Source organism: Cajanus cajan, chromosome 4 (assembly GCF_000230855.2).
Source record: "Cajanus cajan strain Asha chromosome 4, NIPB_CcT2T_4, whole genome shotgun sequence".
NCBI lineage: Eukaryota > Viridiplantae > Streptophyta > Magnoliopsida > Fabales > Fabaceae > Cajanus > Cajanus cajan.
The window spans coordinates 4,632,157-4,650,427 of NC_138520.1; the positions used below are offsets into that span (position 1 = coordinate 4,632,157).

The 18,271-nt window shown below is 31.9% G+C and overlaps 1 protein-coding gene across 1 annotated transcript; it reads left to right on the forward strand.

The window, feature by feature from the left end:
- The first annotated feature begins 12,928 nt into the window (after positions 1–12,928).
- LOC109802209 (Transcription initiation factor IIF, beta subunit) lies at positions 12,929–17,868 on the forward strand. The gene is made up of 6 exons (XM_020363460.3): positions 12,929–13,211; positions 15,450–15,558; positions 16,519–16,652; positions 16,763–16,837; positions 17,195–17,344; positions 17,547–17,868. The coding sequence occupies exons 1-6, from the start codon at positions 13,011–13,013 to the stop codon at positions 17,664–17,666; spliced, it is 789 nt and encodes a 262-aa protein (XP_020219049.1). The 5' UTR covers positions 12,929–13,010; the 3' UTR covers positions 17,667–17,868.
- Positions 17,869–18,271: the final 403 nt, after the last annotated feature.

An 18,271-nucleotide genomic window follows, 5' to 3' on the forward strand; every position in this document is an offset into this window, starting at 1 on the left:
AATTTGTGGATGTTTTAAGTGAGGAAGATCTGGCTATGAGTGGCATCCAGAATGCCAACAATTGAGTTGTGTGTGTGCTCTGATATTGTGACATTGGGGTAGAAGATTTCTAAGACATGGATTTTTATATATATTTGGAGTTGTACTTATTATTTTGAAAATAATTTGTAAACTCTTAAGTTTTATTTTCAATTATTTTGGATATTGAACAACAGTTATGAAGATTTGATATGAACCCTTTTTACCAACGTTGAAAATTTATTCGTTAGTTTTATTTACATTATTACAATATATGTGTTGAGGTAGTAAAGGTGTAACACCAATGCCAATAACTCACACCTGGTGCCTGTAACACCCCAATTTCCTTAAAAGGATATTTTTATTAGTAATGGCATTTTCGTAATTATTGATGGCATTTTCGTAATTTTATAAAGGTATTAGGGGCATTTGAGTAACTCGGAACGGGCTGTTCCGAAAGTGGAACGGGCCGTTCTGAGCATTTAAAATAAGCTAAAATTTTAGGTTGGGAACGGGCCCAGAACGGGCCGTTCCAACAAGGAGAACGGGCCGTTCCGGAGGGAGAACGGGCCGTTCTGCTGAGTTTGAAAACGGGCCGTTCTGGTTTCAGAACGGGCCATTCTGCTTTTTGGGAACGGGCCGTTCCGGTTTTGGAACGGGCCGTTCCAGTTGAGAAATTTGCCCACGTTTGAAGGATCCGGAACGGGCCGTTCCGAAATCAGTACGGCCGTTTCGGTTGCGCCAGGAGGCCTATAAATAGGGGCAGGGGGGTGAAAATTTTATATTCAGTAAGAAAGTGAAATCTTAGTGAGAGAAAGAGAGAGAGAGAGAGAGAGAGAGAGAGAGAGAGAGAAAGAAAGAGAGAAAGAGAGGGAAGAAAGAGAGAATCCAGAGGAGGCCCTGCCCAAGTTCCAGCTCCTGCTTATCCAGGTAAGGGGGGGAGTGAGAACCTCGCTCAGGGGTGTGGGGATAATTGTTGGATAGTTGTTTGTCGGATTGGCCCCCAATCCCTTGCCGTTGTTCTGTTTAATTTCTATTTACTCTACTTTGCTTTTTGTTAAAGGTGCCGTTGTTCTGTCCGATTTTCTATTTATTCTACTTTGTTTTTGTTGAAAGTGCCGTTGTTCTGTCTGATTTTCTATTTACTCTATTTTGTTCTTTGTTGAAGATGCCGTTGTTCTGTTTGATTTTCTATTTACTTTACTTTGTTCTTTGTTGAAAGTAATAAATGAGTATGAAATTAATGTTAATAATAAATGAGTTTTAATATGAACAAGAATGCTCTCTATGAATACCTATGCGGACCTTATGAGGAGTATTGATGACATGACCATGTGAAATATGGACAAATGACATGAGACCTAAGAATGGACTATTGAGACAAACTATGATTATGAGACTATGACAAATGAGGACATGATGTACTAAATGAAATTATGTAACAAGTTAAATATTGAGTCAATGAGATTATGATGGTATGACATGCATCATACGCATATATTATTCCAGGTGTGCCGCTGAGGCCGCATACCAGTGATGTAACTTGCTAACGAGGTGTACCTTTGGGTCACCAGCGATGTAACTTGCTAACCAGGTGTACCTTCGGGTCACCAGTGATGTAACCAGGTGTACCTTTGGGTCACCAGTGATGTAACCAGGTGTGCCTTAGGGTCACCAGTGATGATATGTGAAACTTCCTTATGGCGCCACATGCATGCATTTATAAGTCAAGATCATGACACCATTGCATGATAAATGAATATATATGTGATATTGATGATGTATGTGTATTATTTATAAGTGACTTATATTGGTTGTGTGTGTGGGTGCTATCTAACCTTTATTTCTGCATCTGAAACTGAGTGAGATGTTTCTCACTCCCTTGTTGTTTTTGTATATGTTTTAAATTATGTTGCAGATGATCAGCATCATGAGGATGTTGGTGATGAGGCTTAAAGGCTTCAATAACTTTAGTTCTCTTCTTTGTAATTTCTAACGAAGAGATAACGTAGATAAAGTTTATAATTCAAGGAAAATGTATGTTAAGAATTGTAATTTGAACGTTCTTGATAAAAGACCAGAATGAATATCCTTGTTATATTTTATTACATGATTTGGAAAATATAAATTGATTCCTAACTAGGAGGCACTGCCACCTTTACTGGAGTTAATTTATATTTCCTTTATTATTATTTGTATATATATGATTTCTTGTTTTACACTAAATTGTATTGAAAATCTTAACTTCTTTTCTTTTATAATTTCTACACTGGAGTTATGATTTATGAGTTACGAATGTGAATCTTCTACCTTGTGATATTTGAAATATTTGTCAACTATGAAAGATTTTATTTACCCAAAAAGAAGAAAAGAAATATTTTATTGTTACATTTGTTATATATTAATAATGGGGTAGAGGGTGTCACAGTGCCCAATGCATTTTCCATAAATGAAGCATAAACAGAACATCACCAAGATTTGGAATCAAACATACAAACATCCTTTTACTAGAGCCGTCAAAATGGGTTGTGGCCCGTGGGCCAACCCTGCCCACCTTGAAAACGGGCCGGGCCGAGCCAAAATAAATAACAATTTTATGGTAAGTGAGTAAATTTAAACCCGGCTCACTTTTACCCGGCCCACTTGGGCTGAACCCGTGGTGGGTCGGGCAGCCCAACAGCCCACTTATTTTTTTTTTATTGAAACAGAACAGTCAGCCCAATAAGCAAGTCAACAGACATGAGACAACATAAAGTGGAAACACTAAAGCCCAAATTGTAAAACAAAAACAGTCAAAACAAAAACAACCCACGTGCAATTTAAAGTTTATGGCCTTTCATAATTCATGTTAGCTCACTATAGTATTGACGCACTCACAGTAACGAATAAGAAAGGTGTCATACCATGTTAGCTCACTATAGTAACGAATAAGAAAGGTGCCATTTTTGTTTCATTTATATAATTTATGTTTAGAAAAAATACATTTTTGGTTTCATTTATATTGTAATTGTAATATTAAATTATTAACAAATCAATTGTAACATTAAATTATTAACAAACTAATTGTAATGTTAAATTATTTGAAATTTTAAATTTTGTTTGTAATTTTTTAAAAAAAAAAATTTGGTGGGTTGGTGGGCTGGCCCGTTTGACCCACCAACCCGTGGTGGGCCGGGCCGGGCCATAAAAATTCTGACAAAATAAAAAGTGGGTCGGGTTGGGTTGGCCCGTTTTTAAGGTGGGCCAAAGTGGGTCGGCCCACATGGGCCGGGCTGACCCGTTTTGACAGCTCTACCTTTTACCAATCCAATCAGTCAGAACACTTATTTTTACTTACCCAAAAACAAATTATAAATTTTCATACCAGTTAACAATACCCAAATTTCTCTAGAAACCCTAACTTGCATAGACATTCCAATGAGTTCAATTATTCTTCAGATCATCAATTTTACCAAATAGTACAATAAACACATTCATAATTCAATATAGAACCTAACTGGATTATCAATTTCAGCTTCAGAACAGAAATAGAAAAATCTTAAGAATTTTGGGATTCCTCCCACTACCTATTCTCTCTTGTAATCTCACACATGAATCACTCCTTTCCCTCCCCTATACCTTATTGTGATGATATTTTGAGACAATTCTGAGCACTTCTCCCTATAGCTCCTTCCTTGTCTTCCATCTCTCTCTTAGTCCTTCAAAATGCAAAATGAGATAAATTAGGGTAAATTTTGCCTAACCCCTCTTTTAAAAGCTCATTGAATCGGGTCAACCCGACTCATTTCCCTTCTCTCATTAAATCAAATAAATAAATATAATAAAATGATTCCCCACATGTAAAAATAAATAATAATTTTGAATATAATATGATAATATTTAATAATATTATTATTTTAGAAAATAAAATGATACATGCATAAGATAACAATTTATATTTAACATATAAAAGTTGATTTTTTATTGATAATTTAATCAAATTTAATTTCATAATAAAATTATTAATATATAATTAAATATAATGTTAATTTATCTATGTTAGTTATTATGTAATAATTTCATATACAATAAAAAATTATAAAGTACCGAGATGTGCATTCTTTTAATACTTAATTTGAAAGATAAATTATAGTTGTAAAAAAATATTATCACAACATCCAATTATTACATAGTGGTTGGGATATTTATATTGTCTAATTTTAGTTTATTCCTTTTTATTCATATACTAATTTAAACAATATTATAATAGTGATTAAAATTTTTCTTATTCTTATATTTAATAAAAATTACATTGTATTTGCTATTTTTATTTTTTATAACTAACTTTTTAATCTAACTAGTAAGTAATACATGCTTTCATATTGTAACACCCTGATTTTCATAAAATTATATTAATAATATGGTAGTATTTAATTTAATGTTTTAATATGTTTCTTAGAAGAATTTTTAATATTATTTAGCTATTTGATATGAGCTTTTTTTTATATATATAAAACGTATATTATCTTTTTTAAAAAAAGGGATAAGTATATGTTATATTATTTATCTATTTTATGTGAACTCTATTTTAATATAAAACATAATTTTTAATTAATATTTGATTATTTGATATGAGACAGGTTTTTATGAAATGTATTTTATTAAAGTTAAGCATATGTTATTTTGTATTAAAAAGAGAAATTATATTTTGATTGTTTTATGAGAAGGGAAGGAAGGACGTAATGATCTTTTTTAAATTATTATTATTATTATTTATTTTATTTTTTAAGGGAGAATTTAAAGGAGTTTTCAGGAGTTTTTATTTCACGTTTCTTACTTATTTCTCATTCCTTCTACGCTTTATGAAAACTCAAGAGAACTAGGGGGATGAGATCACTGGGAAACTGCACGTGCTTCATCTTCTATTCATCTAGGTAAGGGAGAGTGAGAAATCTATAATATGTTTTCTTGATTTTGTCTTTAAGATCAATTGTATCTAAATAAATTTCACAATCATAAGAAAAATATAAATATTTTATTAAATACATAACCTGAAGAATATGATTAGAGATAGAATATGATTCTAGATAAAATAGCTAACCTTGAAATGTGAATTCAAAAAAATTTACTTTCTCCAAGAAAATTATTCACAACTTTGTCTTGTAAGTTGCAACATGAATTGAGAAAAGACTATCGTATTGATAACATGTTATAAAATTAGCATAAAGTCATAAACTATAATATAAAAGTAATAGAGAAAAAGAAGATAAGGTATAGAAAGAACAACATGAGGGAGAGAATAGAGAGTTTCTTGTATTATTTCTAACAATGAGAAAATCTATTTCTAGACATAAATGATTACAAATAATGTAATAATATTAAGGTGAAATATAAATGATAACAATGGACAATCACCATTAAATATTCTTAACAATAATTAATAATAATTACAATGTATTTACTATTTTTTTATAATTCTCTTTTTAATCAAATTCAATCTCCTATTTTTTAATTGATATAATATATATATATATATATATATATATATATATATATACACTAATTATAACTAAATTTCAAATTAATAATTACTTAATAATAATTTAATAATAATAATAATAATATATAATTTATCATAATTATTAACACTTAAAAATAATTGTACGAAAGACAATTTATTGCAATTATAATTTTATAAAAAAAAATTGAGTTGTATTGTCGATCTATGTTGTTGAGCTGTGTTGTTGAATTGTGTTGACCACTTAGGACTAGAGAAAATATTTTTGAAAGTTGCATATCTCATTGTGTGAATATTGCGTTATGGTGCTTCGAGAGCTCAATTTTTTGAAAAACCCTTCTTGAGAAGTTGACCCTTAAAGTGGATACTATGTAGTTTCTCCTCTAGGACTTTGTTGCTATCATGTGTGGACAAGGTCGAGGTACACGTGTATGAAGCGACCATAATATAGGGGTCAGGTCGAGCTATACTAATTACAAGTGACCAACCGAGTAATGTATGAAGTTGAAAACTTAGTTCCTAACCGAGTATTGGAAGGTTATATTATTTGGAGGATAGTCAATGGGCTAATCTCATAGGAAGTTTAGTTAAACTAGTTAATGCCATGGTAGGCCTATACCCAGTTGTTCTATCCTGACATTAGTACTATACTTCTTTGTTTAAATGGCAACATCCGAGAAATTGATTTGTTGTGTTGGGGATTTATATATGAATTTGTTGTGAATCTAGCAAACCCAAAAAGATCACCCTATGTTGTCAATTAGGTAGGATCAAGCCACTTAAAGCGCTCACCCTGTATTGTAGGAGATCTCCTAATTGAAATGTGTGATGACGCATATAGCTATTATGTTGATCATATGATGTGTTGAGATGATTGAGTTGTTCATATGCTGCGTTGAACTATGATGAAATATGTTGTTATGTTGATTCATAGTTGGATTATGTTGATTTGTGTTGTATGTTATGATTCTTTGTTGTTGTGTTGTTAAAGATGAAATGATGTTGTGATGTTCCTATGTTGTGTGTATATATATATGTTGTTTCTTTTTTTCCTAGCTTACCCTTGCATGTTTTCATGTGGCTTGGACTGTGATGATCATACATGGTATGAGAGTAGGGCAAGGATAGGGCTAAAGTGTTGTAGTAGAGGCCATACAGTGACGTTGGAGCTGGATGTTTTGATGACTACCTATTAGGGGTCATTTTGTGTAAATAGTTATAGTTGTTTGACTGAAAACTTAGTTGTATATTTACATATACAGGATTATTTTATGTATATTGCATATATTTGAGTAGTTGTTTCATCCTTATATGCATGCAATATTGTACCTATTCTAGTATTTTGTAAGTGCATGAATTATAAGTTAATAGTCGTGTCGTTTAGTGTAGGGACCATGGCAGGTTGTTATAGTTAAGGCCAATCTACAATTGCTTCTAATTTTTCAAGATTAGGAGTTACACCTTGTTTATAAATAATATAGCCTAAATAAGAAACAAATGTCACTCCAAAAACACATTTAGAAAACTTAGCATAAAATTGGTTAGAAACCAATAATTCAAAAATTAATTGTAAATGTGCAAGTGATTAGAATGGTTATCACTATAAACTAGGATGTCATCGAAAAACACCAAAACAAACTTGCAAAGGTAGGGTTGTAGTAGATTATTCATTATGGACTGGCTTTGATACCATAAAGAATGAATATGAAACAAGATTGTCTTATTCACGTTGATATTAAAAAGATTATATACATCATATTCTACCTAAAGATCTAGAACTAATTTTGTAATTGATATTCTAAATATTTACAAGAGATATTATAGGTGTTAAACATGTTATTCTTAATTACATGAAGATATGATTGAGATATAGATGATATGTTATTAAGATACAACTGTCAATTATTCCAATAGAGGGAGCATTTGTGAGATCAAATGGTATTACTAAGAATTCATAATGCCCATCACTAGCCTGAAAGGTTGTCTTATGAGTATCTTCTACCACCACATGAATTTGGTGGTATTTGAAATGTAAATCTAGTTTAGAAAAAATAAAAGTTGACCTCATTTCATCTAGTTGTTCATCCATAGTTGGTATAGGAAAACAATCCTTAACTATCATAAAGCCCCAAGTGCCATTTTTTAAAAAGTAACATAGGAACTATGGTTTAGAATTATGAGGCCTTAGTTAAGTAGGTTTTGGATAAAGAGGCTTATAGCATCTTTAGAGTGGGGGTAGCGATAAGGTTTGACATTAATAGGGGGAATATTTAGGAGGAAGGTAATGCGATGGTCATAGGGTCTAGGTGGGGGACGGGTAGAAGTGTTAAAAACATTTGAGAATTTGGAAATAATGTCCAATATGTTTGGGTTATGTGTATGGGAAAGGTTGGAGTCCATTGTAATTTCAATGGGTTGGAGGGATAAAAGGTGGAATCAGAAAATAAAGTTGTAGTGAATTAAGTGGCTGATATATGATGAAAAGTTCAAAGGGTAATAGGAGGGTTAGAGTCCCTTTTGATAGTTATGGGTGAATTATTGTGAGTAAAAGACATGTTGGGAGTTGCAAAATCAACAATAATGGGTCCTAAAGTGTAGAGCCATTCCATGCCCCAAACAACATCTACCCCTTCTTGATAAAATGGAATGTGGAAAACATGGCTCTAAAGTAAAATGGGAACTTGGTTGCATAAGCTAGTGAACTCAATATGTTCTCCATTGCCAGCCATAACATTACATTTAAGAGTTAGGGTGATGGATAATTGAAGATGGGAGGCTATACATGGTTGGAGGATGTTATAGGAACTATTTGTATCAATGAGGACACAAATGGTGAGGTTATGTAACTTACCTTGAAATTATAAGGTTTTTTGTGGTGGGTGGCTTGTAAGTTATTGCGTCTAAAATGTGCTTAAGGAAAACGTACCTTACCATAGTAGTAACAATGGACAAAGTCCAGATATCGAGCCCAAATGACTAGGTTCAAGTAATTACCAACTTAATTGTGACTTATAGTAATTTGAAGATAAAATAATTTGGTTGAGAGATTATTAATTTATAAATTAAAATCAAGACTATGGAATTGTCATTGAAATTCAAAGATAAAAACCTTAGGGTATTGTCACTAGTTTTACTTTTGAAATTGTTAACAAACATATGATTTTAGCAAGCTAACAATTTTTATCTTAAGAAAAACTCAAATTGATCATAAGAGTTTTATTCTAAATCAAAACATAAGTTTCTAAAAGCAAATTAAATAATTAACTCAATTGGTAATTAGAAAAAACGGCTTGATCATGCCAATTTTCAATAACTCAATTATCTTAAGGTTTTGTTAATTAAAAGAGTTTGATCATGTAACTCGTCATTAACTGAAATAATAATTGAAAATATTAAATAATATGACAATTATCGGGGGTTCACAAGGAACAATTACATCACAATCCTAGAATGAGAGAATTAGCCAAACATGTTATTATAACCCATTAAACAAACAAAAAAAATTAATCAAAATTAAAAGAATCCTTCTTCGAAGGTTTGACCTTTAGTCTTTTATAGAACCTCAATAAAGAGAGAAAACAAAACTAGAGCTAAGAATAAAGAAAACAAGATAAAAGACAATGTGACTAGACATCCCTATTTATAATCAAAACATCACAGAAAAATTTCTAAGCACAACCATGCACATGGAAAGCATGGTCATGCTTATGGCATTCTTCAGTGCAAAATAGAGGGAGCACGGGCATGCTTTCAACGAATAGGGTGTGTTTAGTTAGCTAAACATGATCATGCATATTAGTAAGCACGACTATGCTTCACAATATGTGGAGGAGACATGAACGTGCTTCAAGGGTGGAAGGTGTGCTTCATTGGCGTTTTGAATGAAGCACAGTTGTGCATATTGATAAGCATGATCATGCATATTGGTAAGCATAAGTGTACTTAGCATAGTTGTGCATCTGGGCATGCTTCATTTGAAGCACAACCATGCATCAATCAAGCACAACCATGCATGTCTTCAAACTTCAATTTTGTTCCATTTTGTCTTTTAATCATGTATATTTCATTCTTTTTGTAATTTTTCTATTTACTTCACACTTAATAAAAGAAGTGAAGTATTGTCAAAGATTTAATATTAAATCAAGGCAAAAAACTATTAAATATTATGTTCTTATGAAGTATTTTGACTATTTAACATAAGTGCTCGAAAGGATAAATGGAAATGTGAAAGGTTAGGTTCTTATGTATTAGGTGGATCCTTAGAAGGAATAGCATCAGAATGGATCTATTCATCATCAATCAACAACAAAAATTTGTTGGTGGAACACTTGCAAGCAGGCACGAATTTGTCAATTATAACAAAGACCTTGAGCTTGACGCTCTTATATTTGAGTTGTTGTGGGACATTTGATGGGTAAATGGTTTTGGTTAAAGGTATCGGAAGTGTTTGTGTTGGTAGTATTGGTGAGGGAATGAGGATTGGGGGTTTTGTAGAGTTCTTGTTGATGGTTCTCAAAAGAGGGAAGGCCAAAATGTAATTCCAAGGCTCAAGCAAATGATGGCCAATCATGCAATTGATGATTTTGGTGCATCTACTTGTACCAACTGAGAGCTTCATCTCTTATGTAAAATGCAGCAAAATGAAGGCGTTGTTCTTGAAGAAATTGAAAGAGTAAGAAAAATTGTTTCACCTGGAACGACTAATCTAAAGGGTCAAAGACCTTCTCCATGGACGTCAATTTGGCCATCACGAACTCTAAGATTTGTTGCAAGGCAGAATGCAGACTATCTTGTATTTGTTGTCGTTGTCAAAACTGGTTTGCATGACACCAAACCACTAATTAAGATTGTGAATGGCATCATCCACCTCCTTTGATCTAAAGGGTCAAAGACCTTCTCCATGGACGTCAATTTGGCCATCACGAACTCTAAGATTTGTTGCAAGGCAGAATGCAGACTATCTTGTATTTGTTGTCGTTGTCAAAACTGGTTTGCATGACACCAAACCACTAATTAAGATTGTGAATGGCATCATCCACCTCCTTTGATGGTTTAGGAGGCAAAATAGCGAAAATGAAACCACCAAACTGTTAGGAAAGTACTAGAGAGTTTAGATTTACTGCTACTGAAATATGAAATTGGAAAAATAAGAACTTCAATTCGTTACTCAAACATGCTCGAAGAATACATTTAAGTATATGAATCTAAATTGGGCCATTTTAACTAGAGGTCCATTTAGGGAATTGAAAGGAAAATAAAAAGGCTTATGATATATACACCTTTATTCTACAATAAGTATATTTAAAAAAAAAAAGAATTTTAAAATATATTTAATTTTTTATTTTTTATTTTTTATTTTTAGGTATCTAATTTTTAATTTAGTACTTTTTTTATTTTTTACATAGATCTTTCTCTTTCTTTGTTTGACTCAAGATATATATATATATATATATATATATATATATATATATATATATATATATATATATATTTATTAAGTACACCTCCTCTTCTTTTTTCAATAAAAATAAATTCTTAAAATATTATGAATGTAAAAAAATAAGAAGAAAATTATAAATTAAATAATAAAAGAGTAAAAGTAAAAAAAATATAAGATAAAAAGTTAAAAATATTTTAAAAAATAAAAAAGGAGGTATAGTTATAATAAAAAGGTGGTGTATATACCATCAACCAAATTTTTTAAGAGTGGTCCAACTGATAGCCCAACTACTTATAATAATCTTTCATCCAATAAGGTAAGGATATTATGCACTTGGGCCTATCACTAGAGTTCATAATCATCCTTGGTTGGTAGTGATCCTGACCTAATTAGCCAAATTTGCAAGAAACTACGAGAATGAAGTGATCAACTGCACAAATATATATATATATATATATATATATATATATATATATATATATATATATTTGTGTTTTAAAAATATTATATTTAATAATAATAAAAAATATTTTAAATAATATTTTGTAATTATTATTATTTTTAATTTAAATAATATATTTCCATTAACATTAATTGATATAGAGATAAGATGCTTATCTACATAATAATTTTATTGATCTTACATTTTTTTTTTGCTAATAATTAAGAGACTCAAAATTTGTTTCATTTCTGATTATATTTTGATGTAGCATTTTTATCTTTGAGTATAAAGACTAGTATGGATTATTTAGTGTTGTTTTATTATTGCATATTTAAATAATTGTATTATATGTCTAATGCAATGATTATTCATCAAATATAATTAACTAATTAATTAATTAAAATTTTATTTTACTACAGGAAAATTATTTTATTTATAAACAATTTTTAGATAGAAATAAAATTATCGATATTAAATTTTTATTTAACATATTTTTAAAATTTATTTACTGGATTAATTATGTAAAAACAAGTATAAATTACAAATATAAGATTTACTTCATCATCGTTATTATTATTTTTATTTAAAGACTTAATTTTTTTATTTATTTTGATCATCATCATTATAAGTGTATTTTTTTTATCTTATATTTATAATTATTACATTTTCTAATGATATTTATAACCATTATATATTATTGGACTAAAAAAGCACTCAAGATAAATTTTTAAAAAAGAAATAAAAGTGGACGAACAGATACTTGAATTGTAAGTGTAATTTAATAAAAAAAACAAGAAAGAGGAAGAATATTTTGAAAGGTAGTTATAGAGATGAGATTATTCCAAAAAATAATGTGTGTGATAATTCTCTTTATTAGGTTAAATTATATTTTTAATCTCCTATAATATCAAATTTACAATTGATTTTTTTATTTTTTATTTTTAATCTCATAATTATAGTTTCCTAATTTTATAAATTTACAATTTTAGTTATCTTCTTGAATGTTGATCTATTTATAGTTAAAATATTAAATAAGTAATTAAAAGCAATTATATTATAATAATTTTTTCGACTGAACATTATAATAAAAATTAAAAATAATAATTTTAAATTTTTTTAAAAAAATTAAATTAAAACTTGCATATTTTACATAAATTTAAGTCTCGCGGAATTAACGAGAGAAGTAAAATATAGTTTTACCTTTTAAGAAGTTATAAATTATTGCGACACTCCCCTAAGAGAGAGATGAATATAAATCTTTTTAAAATCTTAGAGAGGGAAAGATTTTTATATCTTGGTATTTATGAATAATAGAAAATATAAAATGATAAAAATGCGGAATGCTTGATGTAGTACAACATAAGATGTCACAGTAGTAGTTAATATTTGTACTGTATTATTTTAATTAATCTCGGGATGACGATATTTTTCGATGGAGTAAAAATAAGATGGTCCAACTTTTTGGGTCGGCCCGTAAGAGTCCAACAGTTGGGCCCAAGAAGAGGGTATATAATTTTGAAGAGGTCGAGGTCAAATAGAATTGACTTGGGGCGGTGTCGGTTTTCTCTATTCAGACACGAGCGTGGTTTTTGTGCGAAGAGAGAGAGAGAGAAATGGATGAGGAGAACGGTTACAGTGGGAGTAGCAGCTCTAACTTGGAGACTACAAAGGCTGAGAGATCGGTGTGGCTGATGAAGTGTCCTTTGGTCGTCGCCAAGTCATGGCAGACTCATCCTCCTTCTCAACCTCTCGCTAAGGTTGTCCTCTCCCTCGATCCTCTCCACCCTGAGGAGGATGATCCCTCTGCAGTTCAGGTTTCACCCTAATCTATTTCCCATTTTGCCCCTCTTTTCTTTTCTTCTCGTTACCCGCAAGGGTTTATGATTATATACTTCGTCGCTCCTTAAGATTAACTTTACTTGTTATCAATATACCGTTTTCAATTTGTCAAAATCCAATTTGGTTGTAATTTCGGAGAAAAAATAAATTTAAGAGGTAGTATATTTTTCCTGCGGCATGTTTGACGGAAAAAAACAATTGCAAAAGTGTGCTTGACACGACTAGTTCTCTGAATTTATTTGATTTGATTCGAAACTCATGTTTTTTAAATTCTTTAGATACGAGTTGTATGCAGTATGCATATCCATGCTACCAAGATTTTAAATTAGATCTTTTATATTGTGGAAAATCGTGGTTATGGATTTTTTTTTAATGTGTTGCAAAGTCGTTGGTTTCTCCTTAGCCTTAGGACTATGAATTGGTTTGTTTGTTCCGGGTTGTGGTTTGTTTGGGTACCAATTGTAGAAAATGATGTACGTGTAGAGAGCTGGAGCTGTGATAGTCGGTAATGGGTGGATCATGGATATCAGGATTGACGGTAGGTGGAGGCAGATTTCGTCCCGCTTCTTCACACTGATAAGGACTTGAGTATATAATCACCTCTCCCTCCTAGTACTACGTTTTTTATGCCACCGACCTTGTGAGAGCTACCCACAGCACAAATTGTGTTTGCCTTGGGATGAGATAAGTGTCTCAAGTTTAAGGTTCTCAAAATCGAGAGTTTATATAAACTTGGGAAGACGTCATAGACTTGACTGTAAACTTGTTAGAGTTTACCTAAGAAACCTATAAATAACATATACGCGTAAACATAATACTTTTAATGCAACTAATAATGCAATACTCACGGATAGTACACACCACATATTATAATATAATATTAGACACAAAACAGAAATTAGACTAAGTCAATGAAAGATAATGAGGAAGATGGAAGGGGAAAGAACAGGAAGGGAGTACTCCCCTTATTTCGGAGTAAAAGTTCATGAACCTATAACAATCATTCATATGAAGAGCTGTTCAGTGTGGCATGCATATTATGATATCAGACAATGGTACTTAGTGAATGGAGCTTAATGGACTTGCATGAGCTGAATGGATTCACTGATTAAGTACAGAAGCTGTGTAATCAAGCCATGTGGGAATAGATGAATGAGTCCTGTGGCACTTGGCTGAACAGAGTCTTCAGAGAACTGAGCCTGGGGAACTGATGTGATGAGAGAAGATGTACAAATGAGAGGCAATAGCAGATGGAATGGAATCACGCCTGAGAACAGATGCAATGAGAGCAGACAAATAGATGAAAGGAGAGAACAGAATTGTGCCAGACAACAGATGCGATATGAGCAGACAAACAGATAAAAGGAGAACCGAATTGTGCCGTAGAACAGATGCAACGTGAGCAGACAAACAGATGAAAGGAGAGAACAGAGAGATCTGTGCCTGTGTCTAGAGCCTTTGAAGTGGATTAGTGAGCCTGAAGGGGCCTGATTATGGTTTTTCTCTGAAATGGAAGCCTTAATGGACTTGAACACTTGCTATTGAAGTTGGGAGCTTGACCAATCTCACATGCATTTGAACGCGTTCATCAGAAAAATCAATTTGGTTGTTTCAGCTCTATTTGGTGGAGTGGGCTTGTAAACTCGTTTGAGTTTGAGTAACAGTTGAGTTTAACAACCATGCCCTAGTGTACCAACCAAGTATACCCTTGTGCACCATATATTTGATATATTAACATAACACGTACTGTAGGGTGTTGCTATTAGGTAACTATGGTGTGTATTTATAAATTTGCAACTTTGAGTGGATTTACTTTAGTTTTAATAATAAGAATAGGGAATATATTCCTTATTGATATACCTATTTTGAATTTTCTAAGAAAGGGCAATAAAGTAAATCATTTAATTAAAAATGAATTCGATTCATTTTTTAAGGTATTCCAAACATGGAATATGATTTGCAAAAGCATTCATTTTTATTTTAATGAGTTTCATGACTTGACAAGTGATTTTTAGGCAAATAAATTCTGTATTTTAATGATTGCTTATTATATACGTTTTGCACTGTTTTCCCATATGAATTTATTGACTGCAAGAGTGAAGATTCAGCTGTTAGATTTTTCACAGTATAGATATGTGCTTCTGATTATTATTTGTTGCTCGTGTTGATGTAAGATAGCCATTGATTTTATGATTCATTCATAATTATTTCAGTTTACAATGGAGATGGCTGGCTCTGATGCTGTGAATATGTCAAAAACTTATTCATTGAATATGTTTAAAGACTTCGTTCCTATGTGCGTCTTCTCTGAGACTAGCCAAGGTGAGAATCGTATTCTCAGGTTTATGTAGCAGTTTTTATTCATCAATGACATGATGCATCCATATTAGATATATAAATGAACAATTTTAGATAATATAATATAATATAATTATTTTTTCATTTTTTAGCCACATAGCTTAACAAAATAAAAGTTGTATTGTCATCAGGATAATGGTTAAAAATTTATGTTATTGTTCATCTTTGTATTTATGGTTATTAAATTAGTTATGTTAGTAATGTATTGTTGTGTAATCTTTTTGGAGTGGAGCTTAAGGGGGGGTCCACCCCTTCCTCTGATGTATGTAATAAATGGGGACAGGTACTAAATTTAGGTACCATACCATGTGAATCTGTAATAGTCAATAGGAGAAACCAGGTGGTTGGGGACTGGGATGAGGATAAAGATCTCTTCCCATATAGGGATGGTGATTATTTTTCCCACACCCATATCCAGTGCCATCCTTATTGGTGGAACAGCATATGAAACCTCCTATGTTGATTTTGGATTATTTAATAAGTAGACCGCTCAGACTGTCAGGTGTTTTAAATGAGTTGAATAATTTAAGACTTTTTTCCTTATTCTTTGCGATTCTTCTGTCATTTTTCTTCTGTCTGACTTTTGTTAAAAAAATCCCTGAAATGATAAATTAATTTCTGTTGTACACGTGGTGTTTATATTGAGATGGAACAATGGGAAGACAAGTAAATCTGAAAAGGAAGGGTGCTTGGATTTTATGTAGCATTAGTAAATAACTAAATACCAATGTTATTTTATTTCACTGAAATTTCTGTGTATTCTATAGAAATCATCACTGCGTTGTGTAGTATAATAGCATTGGCAAGTGATAACTATGTATTGTTATACATTTAATAGCGCTTGTATATACAGAGTTTTCCGTCCATAGTCCCATTGAAACTTAGCTGCCTTGAGTTAGGTAACAGCTTCTGTATTTATTTTAGGTGGCAAGGTTGCAATGGAAGGGAAAGTAGAGCATAAGTTTGATATGAAGCCCCATGGTGAAAACATTGAAGAGTACGGTAAATTGTGCCGTGAGAGGACAAACAAATCTATGATTAAAAATCGACAAATACAGGTAGCTGTTCATGTTAATTATTTAATTATCCCTTAATATTTCTTTCATTCTGTCTATGATGAAATTAAATTAAATAACTGATTCTTTGGTTTCTTTGATTCAATTGGAAGGTTATTGATAATGATCGTGGAGTTCTAATGAGGCCAATGCCTGGGATGATTGGTCTAGTTTCATCCAATGCCAAGGTACCCTGAAGTACACAATATATGATCTCCTCTTAGATATGCTGCTAACATGCTTCTAATTGTCGCTATCTGTTGCTTCTGTGAAATTTTACACCTGTGTAGAAGTTTTACATTAATGGTTAGAACATACAAGAATCATGACTCTAAAATACATTATGATATAATATTCACTGTCATAACTCATAAGCAATATCCATGAGATGATACCATCATAAATTAATGCTATCTCAATGAAAATTCATTGGACGAAGATGAATAATATTTGTTCCAAAGAGAAAGTTTGGTCTCTGTCAAATGTTTGTATGCATGGAATACTTCTGTGATTTTTACTTTTTATTTTTTATGAAACTCCCACAGGACAAGAAGAAGACACAGCCAGTCAAGCAATCTGATACAAAGAGAACAAGAAGAGATCGGGGAGAACTGGAAGATATAATGTTCAAGCTATTTGAAAGACAGCCTAATTGGGCCTTGAAACAGCTTGTCCAAGAGACTGATCAACCTGCGGTATGCTTGTTTGCTTTTTCTTGACTTCCTAGTTTGATGTTGTGTTGTAGCATACACACATGGCATGCACACCCCACTTGCATGTGCTCACACTCCACCATACCGTCTGCCGCATGTCCCCACACACACCCTCCACACTCTTTTCTTTTGCAGCAATTTTTGAAAAAAGATCTCAAATTAACTGTTACTTTTTCTTTTGCAGCAATTCTTGAAAGAGATCCTGAATGAACTGTGTGTGTACAATAAAAGGGGCGCCAATCAAGGAACTTACGAGCTGAAGCCAGAGTACAAGAAATCTGTTGAAGACACTAGCGCTGAATAAGTGCTGTGTTCTTTACATTCTATTAAGTGTTAGGGTAAATAGGTTAATGGGAGAAAGAATGGTTGGACGAAAAAATACCAACCAAACTGTATCTGAAGAATACTCTGTTTTTTTAACTGATAAACTATGATGCAGTTGTATACCTTCAAAAAGGAAATTTAGTTACCCAAAAATTAATAATGTTATGTGGTTAAGCGTAGAATCCTGTACGTAGAGTTATAGAGTTCTAGCTTAGTTTTTCTTTTTTGGGGACAAGTTCTAGTTTAGTTAATACTAAGGGATAAATTCTTTTTCTGATCCGATAGCATTTGGCTTAGTTGTTTGCTTTCTTACTTTGGGGAAACGGCATAGTTATCTGTTTGCTCTCTTACTTTTAGGAAACTGCTTAGTGATTTGTTTTTCTGTTCTGGGGAAATAGGGGGGGAATGGATTGAGGGCTAAGTTTATTATGACAAGTAGTGGAACCTTGTACGATGTAGTTAGAGGGAGGAACAAAACTGAAGGTGTTGGAGTAAGGATACAATTGGTGTTTATATCCTTTGTTCGGTAAGGAGTGTGTAATGAAAGAAATGACATGAGTGAGAGAGTATCAAATAAGTTGTTGC